This window comes from Equus przewalskii, chromosome 30 (assembly GCF_037783145.1).
Source record: "Equus przewalskii isolate Varuska chromosome 30, EquPr2, whole genome shotgun sequence".
In the NCBI taxonomy this organism is placed as follows: Eukaryota; Metazoa; Chordata; class Mammalia; order Perissodactyla; family Equidae; genus Equus; species Equus przewalskii.
In genome coordinates, this window is record NC_091860.1 from 5,449,115 (window position 1) to 5,473,016 (window position 23,902).

Genomic DNA, 23,902 nt, shown 5'->3' on the forward strand with positions numbered 1-23,902 from the left:
AAACATTGATCATGTACTAAATAAAGCAAACAATAAATTTCAAGGAATTGTGAACATATGGAAAAATTCTCCAACCAGAATGAAATCAAGTTAGAAATCAACAATGTAAGGATAGGAAAAATATGCTTGGAAACTTAAATAACATAGGTTAAAGAGGAAATCACACTAGAAATTACATTTAGCACTGAACAGCAATGAATGCACTCCATGGCACCTACAGTTATGGTACTTAGAGATGAATTTGTACCACGAAATGACTTTATTAAGAAAAATATATTAAAGATAAGCTAGTGATTAAATTAAGAAGCTGGAAAAAGAATAGTAAAATAAATCTAAAAGAAAACAGATAAAGAATAGAAATTAATCAAATAAAAAATAAACAGTAGAGAAGATAAACAAAACAACTAATTATTTGAAAAAACTAAAGAAAAGAAAATAATCAAGAAAAAAGACTAAAGGTACAGATTTACGTTAGCATCCAAATAAGGGGCTTTACTACAGACAGACATTTTTAAAACTCTAAGTGGTTTCTATCGAGGAGAACAAAATATATGACTCCAAAATGTGCCACTTTGGCATGTGAATCATTTTGAGCTGAAGGCGATCAAGACCCAGTGGACTCAAGAAAAATTTTTACCTCTCCTTTGACACTTAAAAAAATTTAGATAGGGGGCCTGGCCCAGAAAGAAAGCTATTACCAGAGAGAACTTTTTATCTGAAAAACCTATCTGTACGGCAGAGCAAACGTCTAGTTACCAAACACATGTTCTTCTTATTGTCCTGTGAGTTATTCTCCTTCCTTTTGAAGTTCCAGGCCTCTAAGCCATTCCTCCGGATCTTGGGAGGGTGGTATCCTCTGCACCCTCCTTGAGGACCCCTCTTACACCCCAGGGGAGTTGTTCAATGATTCCAGAAATATTTACTGTTTGTCCTTGCTGAAAACTGCAGAGCATGATAGAAAATTTGTTCAGGCCTTCTCCCATAAGGTAAAATAAAACCATAACCCAGAGAGGAAGAAAAACCGTCTAAAGCCCTTGTAAAAGGATTTATGGCTGGATCAAACTATGATATCATTTAGACTACAGCCCAACTCTTTGAGGAATTGAGAGCAACTGTCCTTATCTTACAAATCTTTGCAAAACTAGAAATGCAGCTCTAAAGGCAGTCCAAAATCTGCTTTACTCCTTTTACCAATTCCAAAACCTCCCCTATTTATCTCAAAACACTTGTAAATATTGGCCTTGGGAAACCAAAATCCTTCTGCAGGAATTTGCATTCTTTCTCTGTGCCTTTGAGATATAAATGTTCTACTTGATCCCTCCAGGAACCCTTATCTAGGTGATCTCTTTAAAATGTCAACTTTAGGGAAGTAATTCCATTTTAAAAATAGTAGCTATAAAGTCTGTCTGTGTCTGTATGTTTACGTGTGTCTATATATGTATGTTGTAGATGTGTGATACATTTTTACTCCAGGTGGTATTGCCAAAATTAGTTTATAAAAGAGCTCTATTTAATTGGCTTAAAAATTTTAAGCACTTACCTATATTAAACTCTCAGAAATATAATTGAAACTAGCCCAAGTGTTTTTCAAGTTCACACGATCTAAGATTAATATTTAGTAAATAAAAGCTAGTTTAAGGCATGTCTTTAGAGTTATCAGCATTAAATATAACTTTTATTCTACCTGGGTTTAATAATCAAATAAGTTTGTTATCTCTGTTACAAAATTTGTCATCCAGAAAAATCACTTAGGGTGATGGCTGACTTTGTCCAATAAATCATAAAGTTTTTTGGGTAGTCTAATTTTTAAGGACAAGTAAATTAAATAGGTGTAGGTAGGATCAAAAGTTTCTAGATGAACCTTTTCAATAGTCTCCCCAAATAATTTTGGTAAGTTTTGCTAAGTTACATTAAATGATGAGTTAAATTAAATTCATTGACTATCCAGATCATTTCCAAATAAGGTAAAATACTGAAACATGAATTGCTGAACATAGATTTGTCCAATCTTGGCTACTTATTATAGAAGAACCAAATAAATTTTCATCTGTTAGTAAGCATGGCTCATGCCACATTGAAAAATTTACTATTGAGAAAGCATATGTTTCTAGAAATCATAAAAAGTATTTATAAATTTGCCAAGCCCACATAATGCTAAAGTAAAACACAGTTCACAATGGTTTACTTCTTAGTTTTCACTAGAAACTAAGGTTTCTAAGGGTTAAGAGTTCTAATTAATATATTTGATTAACAGTATGAGAAGTAATAAGAAAAACAACTCTGTATGCAAGGAAAGTACAATGTGGTTTGGGATAAGAAAAGGTATGAGATATGAAGATGCATTTTTTAAGGGAAAAGAAAGTAAATTTGTCCTAAAGTAAAACTAGTTATTTCAAAATGGGAAAGGGGAGAATAAAGGACAAATTAAACAAAAAGTAGGAGGAGAGAAAGAGAGAGAATCTTACCTTGTGTAGTCAGATTGGACAAAAATTGAATTATTATGAAGGTTTTAAAAATAAGCTTAAATATTAATAGTGTAATGATGTAAAACTGAAACTTGATTTTCTTTCATCTGATAAAAGGACAAAGTTTTATTGGACTATGGGTTTGCTCCTGAGACTGTGAAAGGTTTTTCTTTACTTTTTAAGTAATTTGACTAGAAAGCAAAGATTTTGTGTTTCATCAAAATAATTCCCTGTGCTTCATGTTTTCTTTATCATCAGATCTTTGATCACTTAGGAATACTGAGTCCTCTTTTTTTGAAAAAAAGATTTTATATTTCCTTTTTCTCCCAAAGTCCCCCAGTACATAGTTGTATATTTTTAGTTGTGGGTCCTTCTAGTTGTGGCATGAGGGACGCTGCCTCAGCATGGCTTGATAAGTCATGCCCTGTCCACACCCAGGATCTGAACCAGCGAAACCCTGCGCCACAAAAGCGGAGCGCGTGACCCTAACCACTCAGCCATGGGGCCAGCCCAGGAATACTGAGTCTTCTTTTTTTTTTTTAAGCACTGGGTTTCTTTTTTTTTTTTTTTAAGATTTTTTAAATTATTTTTTTCCTTTTTCTCCCCAAAGCCCCCCAGTACATAGTTGTATATTCTTCATTGTGGGTCCTTCTAGTTGTGGCATGTGGGACGCTGCCTCAGTGTGGTTTGATGAGCAGTGCCATGTCTGCGCCCAGGATATGAACCAACAAAACACTGGGCCACCTGCAGCAGAGCGCGCAAACTTAACAACTCGGCCACGGTGCAGGCTCCAATACTGAGTCTTCTTAATATTAAAAAAGCTAATTTTTGCTTACAACTATATCATCTTTTGTATCTTCCTTTAAAATCTTTTTCCACTTTGGTTAAATATATAATTAAGTATTGTTTCATCATGACCTGTGACTCACTTTAGTTGTGTCCAAACCTTTTGATATTTTTGACAGACTTCCCCAAATCAAATTCTAAATGAAGTTGTGGTTTTTTTTAACCTCAAACTAACTTTGGGATTTTTCAGAGGGCCCTTGAAACATCTCAAAAGATTTGTTCTCTCTCTTTATAACAAGAGAGCTCTTGCACTAATTAGGCATATTTGATGTGTTAAATTACGTGGAAAGCATTGTCAAACGAGTGATGCTAAGCCTTTTTAGATTATATTTGTGTGGATATATGTTATTAGTATAAGTGTTCCAGAAATTGTATGAAATGTCTAGAAATCCAGTATGTCCTGGTATAATATTATCATTATTCTACATTAGAATAATGTAATTCTAATTATTTTAAAATGTTGTGTGTCATAGAAATAACCAAATTTCCTTGTCAATTCCATTATAATGAACTCTCATCAGATCTTTAACAATGGGCATTTTAAGACTTTGTCATTTACAGAGAGTTATTGTTTTACTCTGATACTCTTGAAAAAGTGTCTCTTCTTCAGAGAGATTCATGGAAAAGACTTTGCTGATAACATTAAGATCATAAAACTGAAGTGGATAAGAATTTCCAGAACTAAGGGAAAAACTAGATTCAAGCAGAACAAAGACTAATTACACGGGACTGAATGAACTGAGGAATCCTCCTCAGTTATATAATATATATAATATATAAATAAAATATGTAATATATAATATATAAATCTATTATAAATATATATTTATATATTATATAAAAAATATAAAATATATTATATATATAATATATAATAATATATAATAAAAAATTATAATTTTTTAATGACTTTTTGTTTGAAACATTGCTGGTTCTTTAATGTTTTGTTTTCCAGATATAAGGAACTTTTCCTCTTAAGCTAACTATGGCTTACAGCAATTAGTAAATTATACCTTTGTAAGCAGAATTGAAACATTTATCTTTTTCTCCCTGCCTCGTACCTCCAGATTTTGGAAACTCTTAATGAGTATTATTATTTTCATGGCAATAGAGTTATTTGCATAAGTTCAATAAGGATCTGTTTTCCTTTTAATGGGATGCAATTGGAAACATTGAGTGTATTACAGGGCTTTGACTGGAATGTCCTATTTGAGAAAGATGTACATAGGCTCAGATGTGACCAGACAGCTTTAAAGAACTAAGAGGTTGAATTTATGGAACTAATAAAGCCCCTTTGAAGTATCAACCTGGTACCTTGCCTACAGGGTTCCCAGCAGCCTTACCAGGTGAATAGGGTAGGTCACTTTCTGGCAGGCTCAGGAAACTCAGGATATTTTGGGGACCTCAAGAATAGATGAATTCATCCAAATATATAGATATTTCAGTCAGAGTCTGATGGTGAGATCTTGGCTTGACTTCATAGCCTCAAGAGGCTTTTAAAAGTTCAATCTGAGATTCCTTGAATTGTTTCAGTAAGGCAGATTCCATGAAATGTTTCAGTAAGGCAGATTAAGAGATTCTATATTGTCGATCACTATTCTTGCTGCCCTTTATAATTAATCAGGTCAAGTTTATTGAAAAAAGACTTAATTTGTGAACAAATTGGTCTTATTGTGATTATTTTTGATAAAAATGGGGGTGATTGTAGAGAGAAAAATTATATTTCAGTAATATACCATTGTGGATATCACATTCTAGTGTTGTTGATTGTTTTTGAGACTTTATTTTTTACCTGTAAATGGGACTAGATCCTTAATTCTTCTACTTTCCTCCAAAATTTGGCTACAACTCTGCAAACTAACGTTTCCAATTCCTATCCTTCTGACTTAAAATCACTGAGAACTAAAACTTTCCTTTTTCTAAAGCCATGCAAGCTAAAGTTGGACAACTTGATATAAACTCGAGAGAAACCACTACAGCAGCTCACGTATGAACAATCTTCATGCCTGTTGCTGCGTGAGCCACTCAGAAAGATTACCAGAGACTTTCCTGCAAACCAGGAAAATCTATCAGATTGCCACCACCTGCCCTCACTCCATCTGAAGATGCTTTGAGCCAGACATCTCGAAATCTTCTCGACTAGCCACCTCCAGAACTCAGAAACTGGGATTATAATCTGCCCCAACCATTAATCATTGTTTTTCTTTTGTTTCCATAGAACTGCCTCTTATTAAATACCTGAGTGCTTACACCATAGACCTACGTTGGGAGCCCATATGCATCACTGCCTCCTGAAATGAGACAGCTGTTTAACTGAACTGAGCTATTGTCAAGACCAAGAGACTGGTTCGATAAAATGGAGCAATCTACCAACTTAACTTCTGGACTGTGAAACTTTTGGGGGAAGTTTCAAAGGCAAGACTTGGGGAGCAGAATATGTGACTCCAAAATGTGCCACTGTGGCATCATTTTGAGCTGGATCATTTTGAGCTGAAGACAAGACCCAGCAGTCTCAAGATAACCTTTTCCCTCTCCCTTAACTACCTAAAAAATTTAGATAGGGGGCCTGGCCCAGAAAGAAAGCTATTACCAGCGATAACTTTTTATCTGAAAGACTGATCTGTATGGCAAGACAAACATCTAATTACAAAACATCTGCTCTTCTTGTTGTCCTGTGAATTACTCTCCTTCTCTTTGTAACCCCAGGCCCCTATCCCATTCCTTAGCTTAGGAGGGCATATCAGGCTCAACTGCTTGACTTGAACTTGAGTCCCATATCTTTGGGGCTCCTAAACATACAAAATTAAATTTGTTTTTTCTCCTGTTAATCTATCTTATGTCAATTTGATTATTAGACCAGCCAAAGAATCTAAAAGGGAAGAAGGGAAAATTTTTATGCCCTGACACTATGAACAAATTATTGGACATTTTTATGCCCCAAATTTAAACACTTAGGTAAAAAAATAATTTCTTTTAAAAAATAAAAACATCAATGAAAAATTAAACAAGAATAGTCTAATAGTCATTGAAGAGATTAAATCAGTAATCACACCTCTCTTCCCCACCAGACACCAAGTGCTGATGATTTTACAGGTGAGTATTATATCTTCAAGGTACAGATAATCTCCAACTTATACACATTATTTTGAGGATTTGGAAAAGAAGAAAAGCCACATGGCTCATTTAAAACCTAGTGTAATCTTGAGATCAGGGAAAATATAAGAAAAGAAAGCCCATTTCGTTTATGTGCACAGCAGCAAAAGATTATAATATAGCAGCAAATCAAATGCAGCAATGTTTATGTTCAAGTTGGGTTCATCTCAGGAATGGAAGGATGGTTTCAGAAAGGATTCTGAAATCTTTTGTTATAATATACCACATTAAGAGATTAAGAAAAGCTTTATGATTATCTCAGAAAAGCATTTGATAAAAAAATTCAACATTCATCATGATATTTAAAAATATTAGCAAACTAGGAATAGAAGGAAAGTTTCTTTACATGATGTTCAAAACCTACAGTAATCATGCTTATTGATGAGACTTTAGAAGGATTCTCATTAAAGTTAGGGACAAGATAAAGATATTCCATATCACCATTTCTATTCAACAATGTGCTAGAGGTTCTAGACAATCCAGTAGACAAATACGAACATAGGAGGTACGAGAATTGGAGATAAAGATATGAAGCCTGTTTATATACATATAAAACCTCAGATAAAATATTTTATCTAATAATGAACCAATATAAAATGCAAAGACTGATTTGAAAGTTGGTCCAGGTTCTGGATAACAGCTCAGCATACTCAATAACGTTCCTAGTAATCTATTAGAAAAGCTATACAAAAAACATACTTTTGCAATGACAACAAAAACTATAATTTACCTAAGGATGAATCCAGCATGTACTAGATAGTTAAAAAGAAAATAAAGTATTATTGAAGTAATGGAAGTCTAAAATAAATGGAGTAGTCTTAAATAAAAATAATGTGTCACTATAATATAGATGGTAATTCTTTCCAAATTAATTTATAAATTCAGTTTAAAATCCACTTCCATTTTAAATATTATCAGAGTTTTATATAGAACTTGACAAATGTGCTTAATATTCATATGTAGAGAAGAGGACAAAAATAGCCATAAAACCTTTAAAGAACAAGGTGGGGAAGAGATCAATCCTTGTTGTGTAATTACAGTAATTAATACAATGTAATTTTGGCACAGAGATAGATGAGGTACCCAGTGGAATATAATACAGAACTCAGTTCCAGGCATACAGGGAAATTTAATATTTGTCAATAGTTGCATTTTTGATCAATGGGGTAATAAAATGGTGGTGGAAAAAAATAGTTATCCATATAGAAAAAGATAAAATATAATTTTTACCTCATTCCCAGGCAGGATTAAAAATTCAGTGTGTTGAGCAGCATTTTAAACAATTAGAAGATAGCAAAAAGGAATACTTTTAAGACACGAGAGAGGAGAGAAAGTTCTCAAACAGTATACAAAAGCAATTAAAGAGAGAATTTATGAATTTGACTCCTTTAAAATGTAAAATTCCTTTATAAAAAACATACTACAAGATAAAACACAGACTGAAAGAAGATTTTTACAATGCATGTAGCTGACAAGGATTAGGTGCTAGATTTTCTAATGAGTGCCTACAAATTAAAGAGAGAAAGAGAAATAGCTTCCTAAAAAATAAGAAAGTCCCTAGGGGAGAGGGAGGGAGGAATAGGCGGAGCAGAGAGATTTTTAGAGCAGTGAAAATGCTCTGTATGACACCATAACGATGGATATATGTCATCATACATTTGTCCAAACCCATAAAACATACAACACTAAGACAGAACCATAGCATAAACTATGGACGCTGGGTGATAATGACGTGCCAGTGTAGGTTCATCAGCTGTAAGAAAGGCACCACTTTGATGGGGGATGCTGATAACGAGTGTGTGGAGGAGGGGAGTATGTGAGATGTTATGTACGTTTCCCTCAATTTTACTGTGAACCTTAAACTGCTCTTAAAAAAACAGTCTTTGCTTAAAAAATAGGCAAAGTTATATGAGATGGCAGTTTATAGAAGAGGATTGCCTAATGACTAATAAACATGAAAAATTGTTCAACTTTTACTAGTAATCAGAGAAATGCAAAGTAAAAAATAATTTGCCATTTCGCATCATGAGATTAGAAAAATCTTTAAAGCCTGATAATGGCAAATGGCGGCTTGGTTGTGGCGCAAGGAGAACTCACACGTTTCTGTTGAGGATGTTAATTTGTACAAAATATTTGGAGCATAATTTGACAGTGTCTAGCTGAGGTGAAACTCTGTTTACCTGTGTCTCAGCATTCCGGCTCTAAACGCAGATCCTTCCTGAGGGACTCTTGCAGATTGTCACACAAGCACACTTGCCCAGGAATGTTCACTGTAGCTGTGCTAGAAATGGTAAAAATGTGGAAATCACTTGAATGATCATCAATAGGAGAATGGATAAATTGTGAGACAAATAATCAAAACTAAACACTATACTACTTAAAATGAGTCAACTGCAGCCACAGGTATCAACATGGATTAATCTTAAAAACATAATGTAGAAGGAAAAGAAGTTGTAGAACGATGTGTAGATTATGATGCCATTTATATAAAGCTTATAATTCTTCAGAACAATACTGTATATTATTATGGAGATCGCTAAATATGTCGTGAAGTACCAAAACTCACATAGGAAAGATAAACACCAAATTATTGACAGCAACTACCATTGGGGATGGAGAGAGGTGAATAGGATCCAGGAAGGGGACATACGGGGCTTCCACTTTATCAGTAATATTTAATTTCTTAAGAGAAAAATGTGGAGCAAATATGGTATTATGTCAAAATTTGATAACGCATGGGGGTATAAGTGTGTTTTCTAGTTTAATCTGTGTACTTTTCTGTGTCCATTCATTCCAAATGAGGACCTAGCATGTGCCAGACACTGTTTTAAGAGGTAGGGACAGAGCACTAGACAGAGTAGGCAAAACTCTCCAGCCTCATAAGAGCTTACGTTCTGCAGAGTGTTTAAAATATTTCATATTTTTTAAAAGGAAAAAAAGAGATAAGGATGAATTGGATACAGCTTTTTTGAGAAAGACTGGTTAGAATTATGTAGGTTCCAGTTGTGCTTGGTGATCATCAATTTTTATGGTAGTCAGCATTCTATCCAGTAAAATGGTTTTCTCTAATGGGATTCAACTGCCTGATTATAAGCAAGTAGAAGAGCAACTGAGTGGGTCCAAACTCGGAATTTTGCCAGGTAGGGAAGTGTAATTGATAAACAAAGATACAGAGGATTCTGGAAAGATGGCAAAGTAGGAAGCACCAGGTATTTATCTCCCTACCTAGACAACAATTGCATTGGCAGAATCTGTCCAGTGTAACTCTCTTGGAACTCTGGAGTCTGTTGGAGGCTTGCCACTTCCAGGGAAAGGCCTGGACAGTAAATTGTGGTTACATCCAGTGCATTTCAGCTCCTAGCATGGTAGCAGCCACTCATCCCCCGCCCCCACCCCATGGCAAGCAGCCATGCTTGTGTTCCTGGAGCAGCTTGCATAGCTTTCAGGAACCAGGGTGGGCAATAAGGACTCGGTCCTCCAAATATTGGGGATCTGTGCTCTGATTGATAATTGCTTCCTCTGATCACAGAGGGGCAGACAAATTGACAAGCAGCCACTGCGGGAAACCGCCCCCCCGCCCCTCCCCCCCCCCAAGTGACTTCCAGAGCATTTAAAGGGCCAGTGCCTTTCCCCTACTCCCTTAATTTTTCTTTTTGTCTCCTTTTAGGAGCTGGACATTAGAGACTAGGCTATTCAAAAGCAACTGTATATGCAAGGAAAATTAGAAAATCACCACGCATACCCAGGGAAAGGTACAGGCTCAGAAAAAACCTGAGAAGACCTTAAGTTTACACCTGAGGCTGGTCCTCAGGAGACAGCCTACAAGAATAAAAAATAAGAAGCAGCAGCAAAACAAGAAAATCAGCAAACTCTTAGGAAGGAGGAGACTGATTTCCCAGTTACCACATTGTCAGATGAAAATGTCCAGTTTTAAACATTTTTTTTAAATCACAAGAAATACAAAGAAACAGGAAAGTATGGCCCATTCAAAAGAAAAAAATAAACAACAGAAACTGTCCCAGACAAAGAGCAGATGGTGGACCTACTAGATGAAGATTTAAAACAACTGTCTTAAAGATGCTCAAAAACTAAAGGAAGGCAAGGAGAAAGTCGAGAAAATGATGCACGAACAAAATGGGAATATCAATAAAATGTAAAAGAAAAAAAGAAATTTTAGCCAACACGTGGAAGCAATCCAAGTGTCCACTGACAGGTAAATGGAGAAGCAAAGTGTGGTATATTCACACAATGGTCTGTTACTCAGTCTTGAAAAGGAAGGAAATTCTGACACATGCTACAATATGGCTGAACCTTGAGGGACATTATGCTAAGGGAAATAAGCCAGTCTCAAAAAGACACGTACTATATGATTCCACATATATGAAGTATTTAGTGTGCTCAAAATCATAGAGACAGGAAGTAGAACAGTGGTTGCCAGGGGCTGAGGGAGAGGGGTGAGGGAGCAAGTGTTTAATGGGGACAGTGATTCAGTTCTGCAAGATGAAAGCGTTCTGGTGATGGATGATGGTAACAGTTGTGCAAAATCATGAATGTACTTAGTGCCATTGATGACACACTTAAGAACAGTTAAGATGGTGAATTTTATGTTTTGTGTATTTTACCACAATAAAAAAAAATGGGGGCAGAAAAGCAGAGGTACCAGCACCAAGAGAGTTTAGAGTATTTGCAAGAGAACAGTTGAAATGATGGGTCATGGAATCCAAGCTAGAGAGGAGAGAAATGGGGAAAGACAAGGAGAAAGTGGAGAGGTCGATGGACAGGAAGTTCCATTGGGGTCGCAGATGAGTGAGTGGTAATGGGCTTTCTTGAGCAGGCAAGCTAGAAAGAGAAAATGCTGCCTGGAGGGTGTGAACTGGTGATGATTTTGGAGTGGAGCATTTTTTCCCACTTCATGATATACCCTAGATGTTTCTCCATTTCAAAAGTTATAGTTCTATCTCATGCATTTTAATATAGTATTCCATTTTATAGATTTATCACAATTTAATTAATCAACCTCTTACTGTATTCGTTATTTTAAATCATAATAACAATTTATTATTTAAACCAATGAATTATGATTCTTACAGAAATCCTCACCAAGAAGTTTCTGATCTTCTTGAGACCAGTGGAAGAAACCCTGGGGGTCCAGAGAAACTCAAGACCAAAGCTACTCACAGGTGCTCTCTCCAAGGAGAAGACACAGCCTTGAGGTGGCCGGCCTGGAATTCCTCTGCACACTCAGTCACGTCGGAACGAAGGTCAGGTTACTCTAACTTACCCATTAATGTATGTGAATTACTCAGTGAATTCATCAAAGTCTACTGAGTTGTTTCTATGTGAAAAGAACTGTATCAAGAACTGGAAATGTAAAAATGCTCTCAAACATAGAAGGCAGGATTAGATGAGCACATAAATGATGATAATACAAAGTTAAAGCAGAGGCAGATTTAGCCTGAAGTAAAGGGATCAGCGCCCGTCTCTTACATGTGCCCCTCCCAGTGCTCCTATGAACATACCTATGTGGCCATACATTTTGGTAAAATTTACAAAAATACGATTTATTTTAAAGCTGCAATTAGTTAAAGTGTCTCTTTCCCCTCGCTTTCCTCACTGTTGGAATGGCCAAGGACATTTTTGAGACCCAACGAAGAAGAAGTTGTATTGAGGGCACATTTAGTTGAGTTTATTGAAATATACGCATAGAGCTTACAAATCCTTCATTGTAGAATGAACTGACTGCTAGCTGCACTGGTGTGGGAGTGATTTCTAGAAATGTCTCACCACCCCGATGCTGACGTGTTGGGCGTCCATGGCACGAGGGTACGTAGCAGAAGCTTTATCATGACAAGAACATGCCCTGTGGTGCTCGGCACAGGAAGTAGGTGGGTCCTGGAGGAGACACAAGGTTTGAAGTGTGGAGCCAGAAGCTAGTCTGGGGAAAATTCTTTTAATCAGACACGTAAACTGTAAACAGAGGATTTGGTTCTCAGTAGTACCTAGTCAAAACAGAATTTTCTGAAGTCAGGAGTACTCTCAGTAACACAGCATAAATAGCTATACAATTATACACACACCATACATGTTTGTTTTCTTTTTGTTGGTAATTGCACAAAATAAAAGAATGTATTGGTATCTGGGCACAACGAGATATCAGTACTATAAAGAGGGCATATGTCTATGTGTGAAGTTGTATGTTTTGTTCATTCCAATCAACAATGAAAAAATTGTGACAAACCATTATAGAAGAATGACTGAGTTATCTTTTCATTTTCTCTATAGAAAATATTATAATTAAGTAACTCCAACAGGTACTTAATGAAAATGTTATTTGTCTAGATTTTGTAATATTTGTTGTATTCATTAACTTATTAAAATTATTTTGGTGTGATTACTTTATTCTAAATAAGCATTCATTTCCACATCTAATTTCAATTATTTTTGCTAAAGGGCTCCGCCCAAATGGTTTAAACTTCAGGACCCACAGATCATGGATCTACCCTAGTACAAAGTAATGAGTGTGATATGAGAGAAACAGAAGTGGGGCTGTGGGAGTCTGAAAGGAAGAAATTATTAATGACAGAGATGACCAGGGAAGAGTTTTAGCTAAGCTATGATTGAGTGGAAGAATTTGAATTCAGAGATCTAGCGAATGGTATTGTAAATGAAGAAGGGAATTCTTCGTAACTTTTTAATAGTTTACGTCCCCGGATCTACCCACTCACATGCTCAGTTTGTTATTGACACATCCTCTTCTCTGCCTTCACATGCTTTCTGATTCCATATCTAAAAGACTTTTCTGCTAATGTTTTGTGGACATGGGTTCATGCAACAAATTAATGTGAACTTAGTGTTCATGGAAGAGAATTTCCCAGGATGGAGTCTGGGTAGGAGTTCGAACTGTGAGAAACGTGACAATTCTGTTATGCAATCCAGGCCCTATTACATGAATTATGTAGAAACAAAGCGAATTTTCTCCTCTGTTCTCCAATTATGGTATAATTAGTGAACAGGAGGCAGAGGGAGTCCTAGTTTTAAGCTCTAGGCTGGAGTCATCTTCATTCATTCAGGAAACAATCATAATATGCAGAAGCCAAGGGCAAGGAGAGTTTCTGCTATGAAGCAATATGGCCTGGAAAACATTACACCATATCCGTGACTTGTTAAGATCATGGGTGTGCATGTGCATGTGCGTGGCCGTGGGTGTGCGTGAGAGAGCGAGACAGAGGAAGAGAAAGAGAGACACAGAGACAGAGACCCAGACTGAGACCAAGCACGTTCTGTGAAGGGTAGGGGATCCCTGAAGGAGGTGCCTGGTGCTCTGTGTCTGCAGTAACTTCCTGCCCCATCTGGGGCCACTTCTCTTACTAGGAGGCTTCCTAGGTCTGGTGCTCATTGGGAAGTTCAAGGAGCCCTTTACTTAGGATGACTCAGCATCAAGGGAGCTTACTGTGAACCTAGGTGGCATCAGCTTGGAAAAGAAAGCATCAGAGACATAGAGGGTCAGCCCCTGGGATCTGAGTAACAAGGCTGGAGACGAGGAAACAGCTGAGTAGTTGGTGGGTCACAGAAAGAGGATCTGAGACCATACACCTGGAGATGGGAATAGGGGAGCAATGACTTTTAACCACATCTTCCTTCTTGTCACGGGCTGATGGTATAGGCCCTGCTGAAATGCAGCAATGCTCTTGTCATCTGACCAGTCCTTCCCTAAGCTCCTGCCTTAGATCCAGTGACTAGGCTTCTGCTTTGTGCTAATGTCTCATCTCCTGCTTTCCTCTCACTCCTGCCTTGGTTTTCTGGGCCCTGCAGGATTGGTGGCTGAGCTCTGGATTTCTGAGGCATGTTGCCTGTGACCAGGATGACACACGCCAGCTTTCCCAGCACATGGACTGTTGTCTGTTGTCCTGGCCAGTCCCCATCCTGCACTCTCGGACATCCTCCTCTTGTGAGACATCTTATGGGAAAATAGAAGACACACCCTTCACAACCACTTTCCAGGTGTTAAACCCTGTGGTAGGGACTTTCATATTTGCCATTTAATGCAGTCCCTTCCTTATAACCATCCTCCTGACAGGTAAAACTATCCCAGGTAAGGGAGCAGGGACTCAGAGGTTGTACTTCATGTGTGTCCCACGGATGATTCTCTTCACTCAAGTTTTATGCCTCTTTATCCTACTTTCATGAAATGTGCTTTTTTTGCCATCCTTCAGGACTAGGGATAATATTATCTGTAGGATTGTTTTGGGGATTAAATTAAATTCTCAGTATGAAAGTGCCTAGTATGTGGTAAATACATAACAAATAACAATTTCCTTATTTCATCCTATTCTGACTTCCGCTTAGAAAACCTGGCTCTGCTGACCGAATTTGAGCTCGGCACATGTCTAGTGCATCACTGGAGCACGTCGTAGGCTGTAGTAAATGTGGGGTGGAGGAATCAATGGATAGTCAGTGGAAGTGTTTAGGGTTTGTGAAAACCTGAAGGTCATCCTTCCCCCCCTACATTATGCTCCTCTTGACTGACTACCCTCGGGGTCTATAATCTGAGTATCAATCTGCTCTTCTGCTGGGTTTCTCTTCACTCTCAGTTCATCCTTACCCGTCCACAAGAACATGATTTTCTGTGTTGCATGTGCCTAGTTTCCAGGTCCCAGGCTCTCCCAGCTTGCCAAGTCACCATCCTGATATTCTGGACTAATGAGGCTGAACAAGAGAGAATGTGTTTAGCTGAAGGAGTGGCCCTGAGGGGCCGATCTACTAGGACGTGGGCGTGTGTAAGACGCAGGCAACACTCAGCTGCAGCACAGGTAGATCTGGGCTGATCAAGGCCACCTGCTGGCTCAGCACCTTTCCAAAGAATTAAGCAATCTACTGAGAGCCTGGATCAGAGAAAAAAGCTTTGGATAGAAGTACAAGTAAGAATTCTATAGATAATTTTCCCCCTAGCCAGCAGTTCCATTAAGGAAATTTATTTTAGTGTTTTGGAAGCATGAAGATTTTAGTTCAGTCATAGACACTTCCAGCTATTACTCAGTCCTCAGTCAGCAGATTCAAAGGAAGCTCAGAGGGAAAAACCCAGGGCCCCGGGGCCATCTGTAAGACCTTGGTCCAATTGCAACCATGCCAGGAAGAGGATGCCTGGCCCCTGCTTCAACTCTGTTGAGCATCTATTAGGGGTCACAAGAATGGTACCTGGTAATCAAGGCAAAAACGGCCTCTGGAACTCAATCTATCTCCAAAATTAAGAATCCTGGAAAGGAATAAAGAAGTCTACAGAACAAAGTCCCTAGAGTAAAGAAGGATGCAGTGACCAAGCAATTCTCTGCTCTTAAAGCCTTTCTGTCCCACAGCTGGGACCACGTAATGACGACCTGGAGACTAAGCTCTGCCCCAGGCCCTATGTTCAGTTCCATTTCTGGTCATGGAGAATGGAGGAAGCCTTTAGGTCTCAGTTTGGGGGTTCAGCATCAAGTCAGCCTTGCTCTAGTGCCCCCTCTGACCTTGAACTCCTAAATCTGGTAAATGGATTCTTATCTTATGCTTTTTGATCAGGCCACACCTGTGATACAGAAGTTCCAGACCTGCATCCTTATCTTATGCTTGTGCACCTGAGCTCCTGCCTGCCTCTGCGTTTTCAGGGCTAGGGGCTTGCCTTGCTGTCATAAGATCTTGAAGGAATCAGACTCTTCTGTTGCTTGTTAAGACGAAAGTGGATTTAACTCAGTGCTGAAACCTTCCAGGACAACCTGCTCTAACCCGTTGGATCAGGCACGTTTTGCACCATAACCCACCACAGCCCCATCTGCCCAGCCCTGATGTTTGAGTGCCCTCTAATCAGGAAAGAGCAGAGTTGGGTGGGTTAGCCCACCCGTGCCCAACATTCCTATCTGCAGGTAGAATCCTGGGGCATGGTGGGAGCTGCTAGAGCAGCAGGATATCCAGAAGTCCAGGGAACATCACTGAGCAGGAAAGAAATGACCACTTCTGCTTCTGAACTGAAACCTGCCAACCACGCCAAGAAGCCTGGCTTCTCGTGCTGCAGGTGCTCGTTCACATCAGCCTTCCAAACCTTAGGTATTGCACCATATGCCTTCATTTTAAAGCCAATTAAGGATCTTAAACTGCTGTGAAGCAATAAAAATTTCCCTAAACAATAACTATACAGAGGATCACTTCCAAGACTGAGATTTGTTATCTCATTTCAATCATTCTAAATTAAGCCCTGGAGAAACATTCTACTGCTAATAAATAATCACTTGTAATATGTGTTATTGCTGAGATAATAGGCTACATCAATATCTATTCATGTTATTGTAACTGGAAAATAAGACCTGAGAATATGACTCTGTGTCCCAGCATTGAGGAAAAACAAACATTAATATTCATAGTGTCATGTTTGGTTTAAATTACCTATTCTAAAATATGGGCCTGGATTCACCTTCAATATAATGAATTCATTTGTTACTCAGCCACACTTGATTTTTATCAAATTTCTCTCCAAAACAATTTTATATGATAGGACACAGAAGAACAAAATAGTCCATGACTTATTAGTTGATAAATAATATGTTGAAATTCACTAAAAGAGAGTGTTGATGAAATCTTTACATTTAAAAAAAAAAGGAGCTGTATAATAAACTTTAAAATTCATACCTTGAAGGTTTAAAAAATCTTAGTTCAGATTCTTGTGTGTTCCCTCCCTGCTGGGCTACATTTCAGAAAGTGTCGATTTTTTTCCAGTCCTGAGTCTTCTGTGTATTCCAATTTTTAACAAATATTATCAACTCTTCAAGTGGAAAGTCACAGCCTCTGAGGGACAGTTCTAAGCTTTGATCTGAGGTTTGTTTAAGCTTTCTTTTTTCCCTAGGAAAGATTTTCCCTGAGCTAACATCTGTTACCAATCTTCCTCTTTTTTTCTCTCTCCCCAGAGCTCCAGCACGTAGTTGGTATATTCTAGTTGTAGGTCTTTCTAGTTCTTCTACGTGAGCCACCACCACTGCATGGCTACTGACAGACGAGTCATGTGGTTCTGAACCAAACTGGGCTGCTGAAGCAGAGTGCACTGAACTTCAACCACTAGGCCATCAGCGCTGGCCCTTGATTTGAGTTTTTAATTCACAAGAAGGAATTGCCAAAAACATAACATTTTTTCCCTGGGGTTATTAAAGCTTAATTTAAAAAGACATTTGTTCCAAAATAAATTTGGATGGTGTGAGATCCATGCAATAATTTACTTTGAGAGAATCCAAAGCTACTCCAAGTCTTCTGTTTCCAATTTTAAGATCAAGCACCTCTAAAGCCATGTAACCGAGTAGGGATTAATAGGAAGTGAATTGGCCATAAATAATCAGTAAAAAGATAACAATTTAGTAAAATGATTTTAAATCCAAGTTAACAGTTTGCCTGACAATAGATAGTCCGTGAGATTCGTAGTGGTTAAGATATAAATCTCTGCTAAATAAGCTTTCTAAAAGAAACACTAAACCAACTATGTTCTAGAACTTGTTACGTTAGATGAAAAGAACCTTGAGTCTTCAGAACTTTGTAGTGATGAAACAGGAAAATCATTAATAAATGGAAAAATCATTCTAAAAGTTTTGAGTTTTCCTTTCAAACGATAGAGTAAATTTGTCTTCTGTAGCTGACTAATGCTCCCACTGAAGTGGCCAGGACTTGAAAGACCAATATCCCATAGGAAAGGGACATTGAGGAAAGCTCAACATTTGGCATCAGTTTTCTCTGTAAAGCATTTAATGAATCTTAAACTGTGCAGGACAAAGTCTAGGAAACTAAGCAGAAATAACTGAAACACAGAGTGGAATTTTTGACAATCACAGATGCTTGGGAAACGAAAGTTGGATTTCATAATCTGCCAAAAGGGGAGGGCCCTAGTAAACACCCAGGCTTTCACATGGGGTCCCTGGAGGCTACCCCAAGCCTGTAGGTCAAAGAAGCCTTATAAATATTACAACTCCACTTCAAGTCAACTCAATTCCTCCTGATTGGATTGAGCACATCTGGTCCCATTCTAGATGTCTCACAAAGGATAGGGGAGAGCCTCTTTGGAGAAAAATAATAACATCCAAAGCCATAAATTTTTTAAATCACAATGCCTATCATTAAATAAAATACCAGGAATACCAAAAAATACAACCAATACATAACTCAGCTATTGGAGTTATCAGACATGAATTTAAAAATAAAAGGAGATTATTATGTTAGAATATCATTGAAATCAAGATGGAGAATTTTACCAGAGTACTAAAGCTAAAAAAAAAATGATCAAATAGAAATTCAAAACCAGAAAAATATAATGATGTAAATGAAGCTTTAAATAGATGTATTTTATAACTATATACAACTGAAAAGAGGATTAGGAAATGTGAACAATATGATTAACAAAATTAACCTAATTAACAATGTACCTAACAATGATAGGATATACTTTTCTTCAGGTCAAATTTGCCAAATTTTACTGAAATTGATCATTTGCTAGGCCATAAACAATTCTCAACAATGTCAAAGGATTGAAATCATATTCTCTTACACAGTGAAATTAAACTAAAAATAAAACAAAAGTAACCACTAGGAAATCTTCAAATATTTGGAAGTTAAGCAATTTATTTTAAAATAAATCTTGGGTCAAAAAAGAAATCCCAATAGAACTAAATTATGTTTTGCACTGAATGAAAATAAGAATATGTAATACAAAAATATGTGGAATGCTACTAATGCTGTGCTTAAAGAAAAATTTACCACCATTAAATCCATATGCTAAAAAAGAAGAAAGTTTAAAAAACAGTGATCTCATTATCTATCTCAAAAATCAGGGAAAAAAATTCTCAGCAAATTAAATGCAAGAATGTGAGTAGAAGGAAATAATAAAGAGCAGAAATTAATAAAATAGAAACCATAAGTGCAATAGAGAAAAATCAACAAAGGGGAAATTTGGTTCCCTGAAAGACTGTTAGTTCTTTGAAGACTGAAAAAGAAATAAAGAAGGCCCACATAAACAATAACAGGAATCAGAATAAAAAGGGAAGTCCCTACAGATTGTACAGACATTGAAAAGATAATGAGGCAGAAAAATATTTAGGCAAGAAATTGACAAACTTTGATGAAATGGACAAATTCATAAGATAAAATTAACCACAATTATACAAAAAGAAAAATGGAAAATCTGAATACCTATTTAAAACTTAAATCCGTAATTAAATGCCTTTCCACCAAGAAACCTCCAGGTCCAGATGACTTCATTTGTGAACATTTCCAAACCTCAAAGAAGATACAGCACAGCTTTTACAGAAAGTCTTTTCAAGAAACAAAAAGGAAGAATACTTCCCAATTTATTTTAATGAGGCCAGCATAATCTTGATATCAAAGCCTGGCAAGAACAGTACAAAGAAAGAGAGTTATAGGCTGGTTTTTTTAAAGAATGTAAATGCATTATCCTAAGCAAAATATTAGCAAATTGAATCCAGCAATGTATGAAAACAAAAACACATCACAAAAAGTTGGACTTATTCCAGGAATGCAAATTTAATTTAGCATTATAAAAATCAATAAAATGCAATTCACCATATTAACTGACTAAAGGAGAGAAATTGCTTATCATGTCAGTAGATGCAAAAACAGCATATGATAAAACTCAAACCCCAAAAATGGTTGAAAGGAAAGATTTAGCAAAGTGGATACAGAAGGGAAGTTCCTTAATTGGCTGAACAAGTAGGTACAAAAAACTTAGAGCAAGCATCATACCTAAGCTGGGTATATCAAAAGTTTCCCTCCTTAGAGACTAATGAAAATGAGAACACGACATACCAAATCATTTGGGATGCAGCAAAAGCAGTCCTAAGAGGGAAATTCATCGCAATACAGGCTCACCTCACTAAACAAGAAAAAGCTCACATAAGCAACCTCAAACGACACCTAACAGAACTAGAAAAAGAAGAACAAACAAAGCCCAGAGTCAGTAGAAGGAGGGAAATAATAAAAATAAGAGCAGAAATAAATGATATTGAAACAAAAAAGACAATAGAAAGGATCAATGAAACAAAGAGTTGGTTCTTCGAAAGAATTAACAAAATTGACAAACCCCTAGCCAGACTCACCAAGAAAAGAAGAGAGAAATAGCAAATTAATAAAATCAGGAATGACAGAGGAGAAATCACAACAGATACCAATGAAATACAAGAGATCATAAGAGAACACTATGAAAAACTATATGCCAACAAATTGAACAAATGGAAGAAATGGACAAATTCCTAGACTCCTACTATCTCCCCAAACTGAATCAGGAAGAAATGGAGAATCTGAATAGGCCAATCACAAGTAAGGAAATAGAAACGGTAATCAAAAACCTCCCCAAAAATAAGAGTCCAGGACCAGACGGCTTCTCTGGAGAATTCTACCAAACATTCAAAGAAGACTTAATACCTATTCTCCTCAAACTGTTCCAGAAAATTGAGAAAGATGGAGAACTCCCTAACACATTCTATGAAGCCAACATCACTCTGATCCCCAAACCTGACAAGGACAACACAAAGAAGGAGAACTACAGGCCGATATCACTGATGAACATAGATGCAAAAATCCTCAACAAAATTTTGGCAAACCGAATACAGCAATACATCAAAAAGATTATACACCATGATCAAGTGGGATTTATACCAGGGACACAGGGATGGTTCAACATCCGCAAGTCAATCAACGTGATACACTACATCAACAAAATGAAAAACAAAAACCACATGATCATCTCAATAGATGCAGAGAAAGCATTCGACAAGATCCAACACCCATTTATGATAAAAACCCTCAGTAAAATGGGTATAGAAGGAAAGTACCTCAACATAATAAAGGCCATATATGATAGACCCACAGCCAACATCATACTCAATGGACAAAAACTGAAAGCCATCCCTCTCAGGACAGGAACAAGACAAGGGTGCCCACTTTCACCACTCCTATTCAACATAGTACTGGAGGTGCTGGCCAGAGCAATTCAGCAGGAAAAAGAAATAAAAGGAATCCAAATAGGTAACGAAGAAGTAAAACTCTCGTTGTTTGCAGACGACATGATCTTATATATAGAAAACCCCAAAGAATCCACAGAAAAACTATTAGAAATAATCAACAACTACAGCAAAGTAGCAGGGTATAAAATTAACGTGCATAAATCAGTAGCATTTCTATACACTAACAATGAACTAACAGAAAAAGAACTCAAGAACTCAATCCCATTCACAATCGCAATGAAAAGAATAAAATACCTTGGGATAAACTTAACCAAGGAAGTGAAGGATCTATACAATGAAAACTACAAGACTTTCTTGAAAGAAATTGACGATGACATAAAGAGATGGAAAGACATTCCTTGCACATGGATTGGAAGAATAAACATAGTTAAAACGTCCATACTACCTAAAGCAATATACAGATTCAATGCTATCCCAATCAGAATCCCAAGAACATTCTTCACAGAAATTGAACAAACAATCCTAAAATTCATATGGGGCAACAAAAGACCGCGAATTGCTAAAGCAATCCTGAGCAAAAACAAAGCCGGCGGAATCACAATCCCCGATTTCAAAACATACTACAAAGCTACAGTGATCAAAACAGCATGGTACTGGTACAAAAATAGGTCCACAGATCAATGGAACAGAATTGAAAGCCCAGAGATAAAACCACACATCTATGGACAGCTAATCTTCGACAAAGGAGCAGAGGGCCTACAATGGAGAAAAGAAAGTCTCTTCAACAAATGGTGCTGGGAAAACTGGACAGCCACATGCAAAAGATTGAAAATTGACCATTCTTTTTCACCACACACCAAAATAAACTCAAAATGGATCAAAGACCTAAAGATTAGGCCTGAGACAATAAGTCTTTTGGAAGAGAATATAGGCAGTACACTCTTTGACATCAGTTTCAAAAGAATCTTTTTGGACACTGTAACTCCTCAGTTGAGGGAAACAATAGAAAGAATAAACAAATGGGACTTCATCAGACTAAAGAGCTTCTTCAAGGCAAGGGAAAACAGGATCGAAACAAAAAAACAGCTCACTAATTGGGAAAAAATATTTACAAGCCACTTATCTGACAAAGGGTTAATCTCCATAATATACAAAGAACTCACACTGATTAGCAACAAAAAAACAAACAACCCGATCAAAAAATGGGCAGAGGACATGAACAGACATTTCTCAAAAGAAGATATGAATATGGCCAATAGACACATGAAAAGATGTTCATCATCGCTAATCATCAGGGAAATGCAAATCAAAACTACACTAAGATATCACCTTACCCCCGTTAGATTGGCAAAAACATCCAAAACCAAGAACGACAAATGTTGGAGAGGATGTGGAGAAAAAGGAACCCTCATACACTGTTGGTGGGAATGCAAACTGGTACAGCCACTATGGAAAACAGTATGGAGATTTCTCAAAAAGTTAAAAATAGAAATACCCTATGACCCAGCCATCCCATTACTGGGTATCTATCCTAAGAACCTGATATCAGAAATCTCAAGAGTCCGTTGCACCCCTATGTTCATCGCAGCATTATTTACAATAGCCAAGACGTGGAACCAGCCTACATGCCCAGAAACTGATGATTGGATAAAGAAGATGTGGTATATATACACAATGGAATACTACTCAGCCATAAAAAAAGACAAAATTGGCCCATTCACAACAATGTGGATGGACCTCGAGGGTATTATGTTAAGCGAAATAAGCCAGTCAGAGAAAGACGAACTCTATATGACTCCACTCATAGGTGGAAGTTAGTACATTGATAAGGAGATCTGATCGGTGGTTACCAGGGAAAAGGAGGGGTGGGGGGAGGGCACAGAGGGGGAAGTGGTGTACCCACAACATGACTAACAAAAATGTACAACTGAAATCTCACAAGGTTGTAATCTATCATAACATTAAAAAAAAAAAAAAAGTTTCCCTCCTTAGATCAGGAATGAGACAAAGATGCCTAATATTGTTATCTTTATTTATTGTGATAGAGGTCCTAGTCACTGCAATAAGGCAAGAAAAAAGTAGAATGATTAGAAAAGAAAGCACAGAACTGTCATTATATGTAGAACATTAAAAATAACCTACAAACTACTATCATTTATAAGTTAACTTAATAAGGACACTAGATAAAAGATCCATACAAAAGTATATTTTATTTCTATATACTCACAACAAGAAATTATAAAATGAAAAAAATGAAATATAGCATTTATAATAGCATCAGAAATAGCAAATATTTAGGAATGCATCTAATGAAAAATGTGCGAGACTTTTATTCACGAAAATTACTTAAGATATTTTGTGTCTTTGTATATTTGGAAATGAATTAAAGATACTAAAATAAATGGAGATTTAGACCCTGGTTAGAGATTGGAAGACTAATACTGTTGGGATATCAAG

At 37.0% G+C, this 23,902-nt stretch overlaps 1 protein-coding gene across 5 annotated transcripts in view; it reads right to left on the minus strand.

The window, feature by feature from the left end:
* LOC139080504 (uncharacterized) overlaps positions 1 to 23,902 on the minus strand; it is a 78,087-nt gene that overhangs the window by 36,238 nt on the left and 17,947 nt on the right. For 4 of the 5 annotated variants that reach the window (XR_011535054.1, XR_011535055.1, XR_011535056.1 and 1 more), the window contains exon 2: positions 8,645 to 8,745. Coding sequence is in view for 1 of the 5 variants with exons in the window: in XM_070601342.1 (XP_070457443.1) it covers positions 8,704 to 8,745 (42 nt within the window). In the remaining 4 variants the exon portion in view is untranslated. Of the gene's footprint in view, positions 1 to 8,621; positions 8,746 to 23,902 lie in introns of those variants that run through there. The other variant, XM_070601342.1, reaches the window with a different exon arrangement.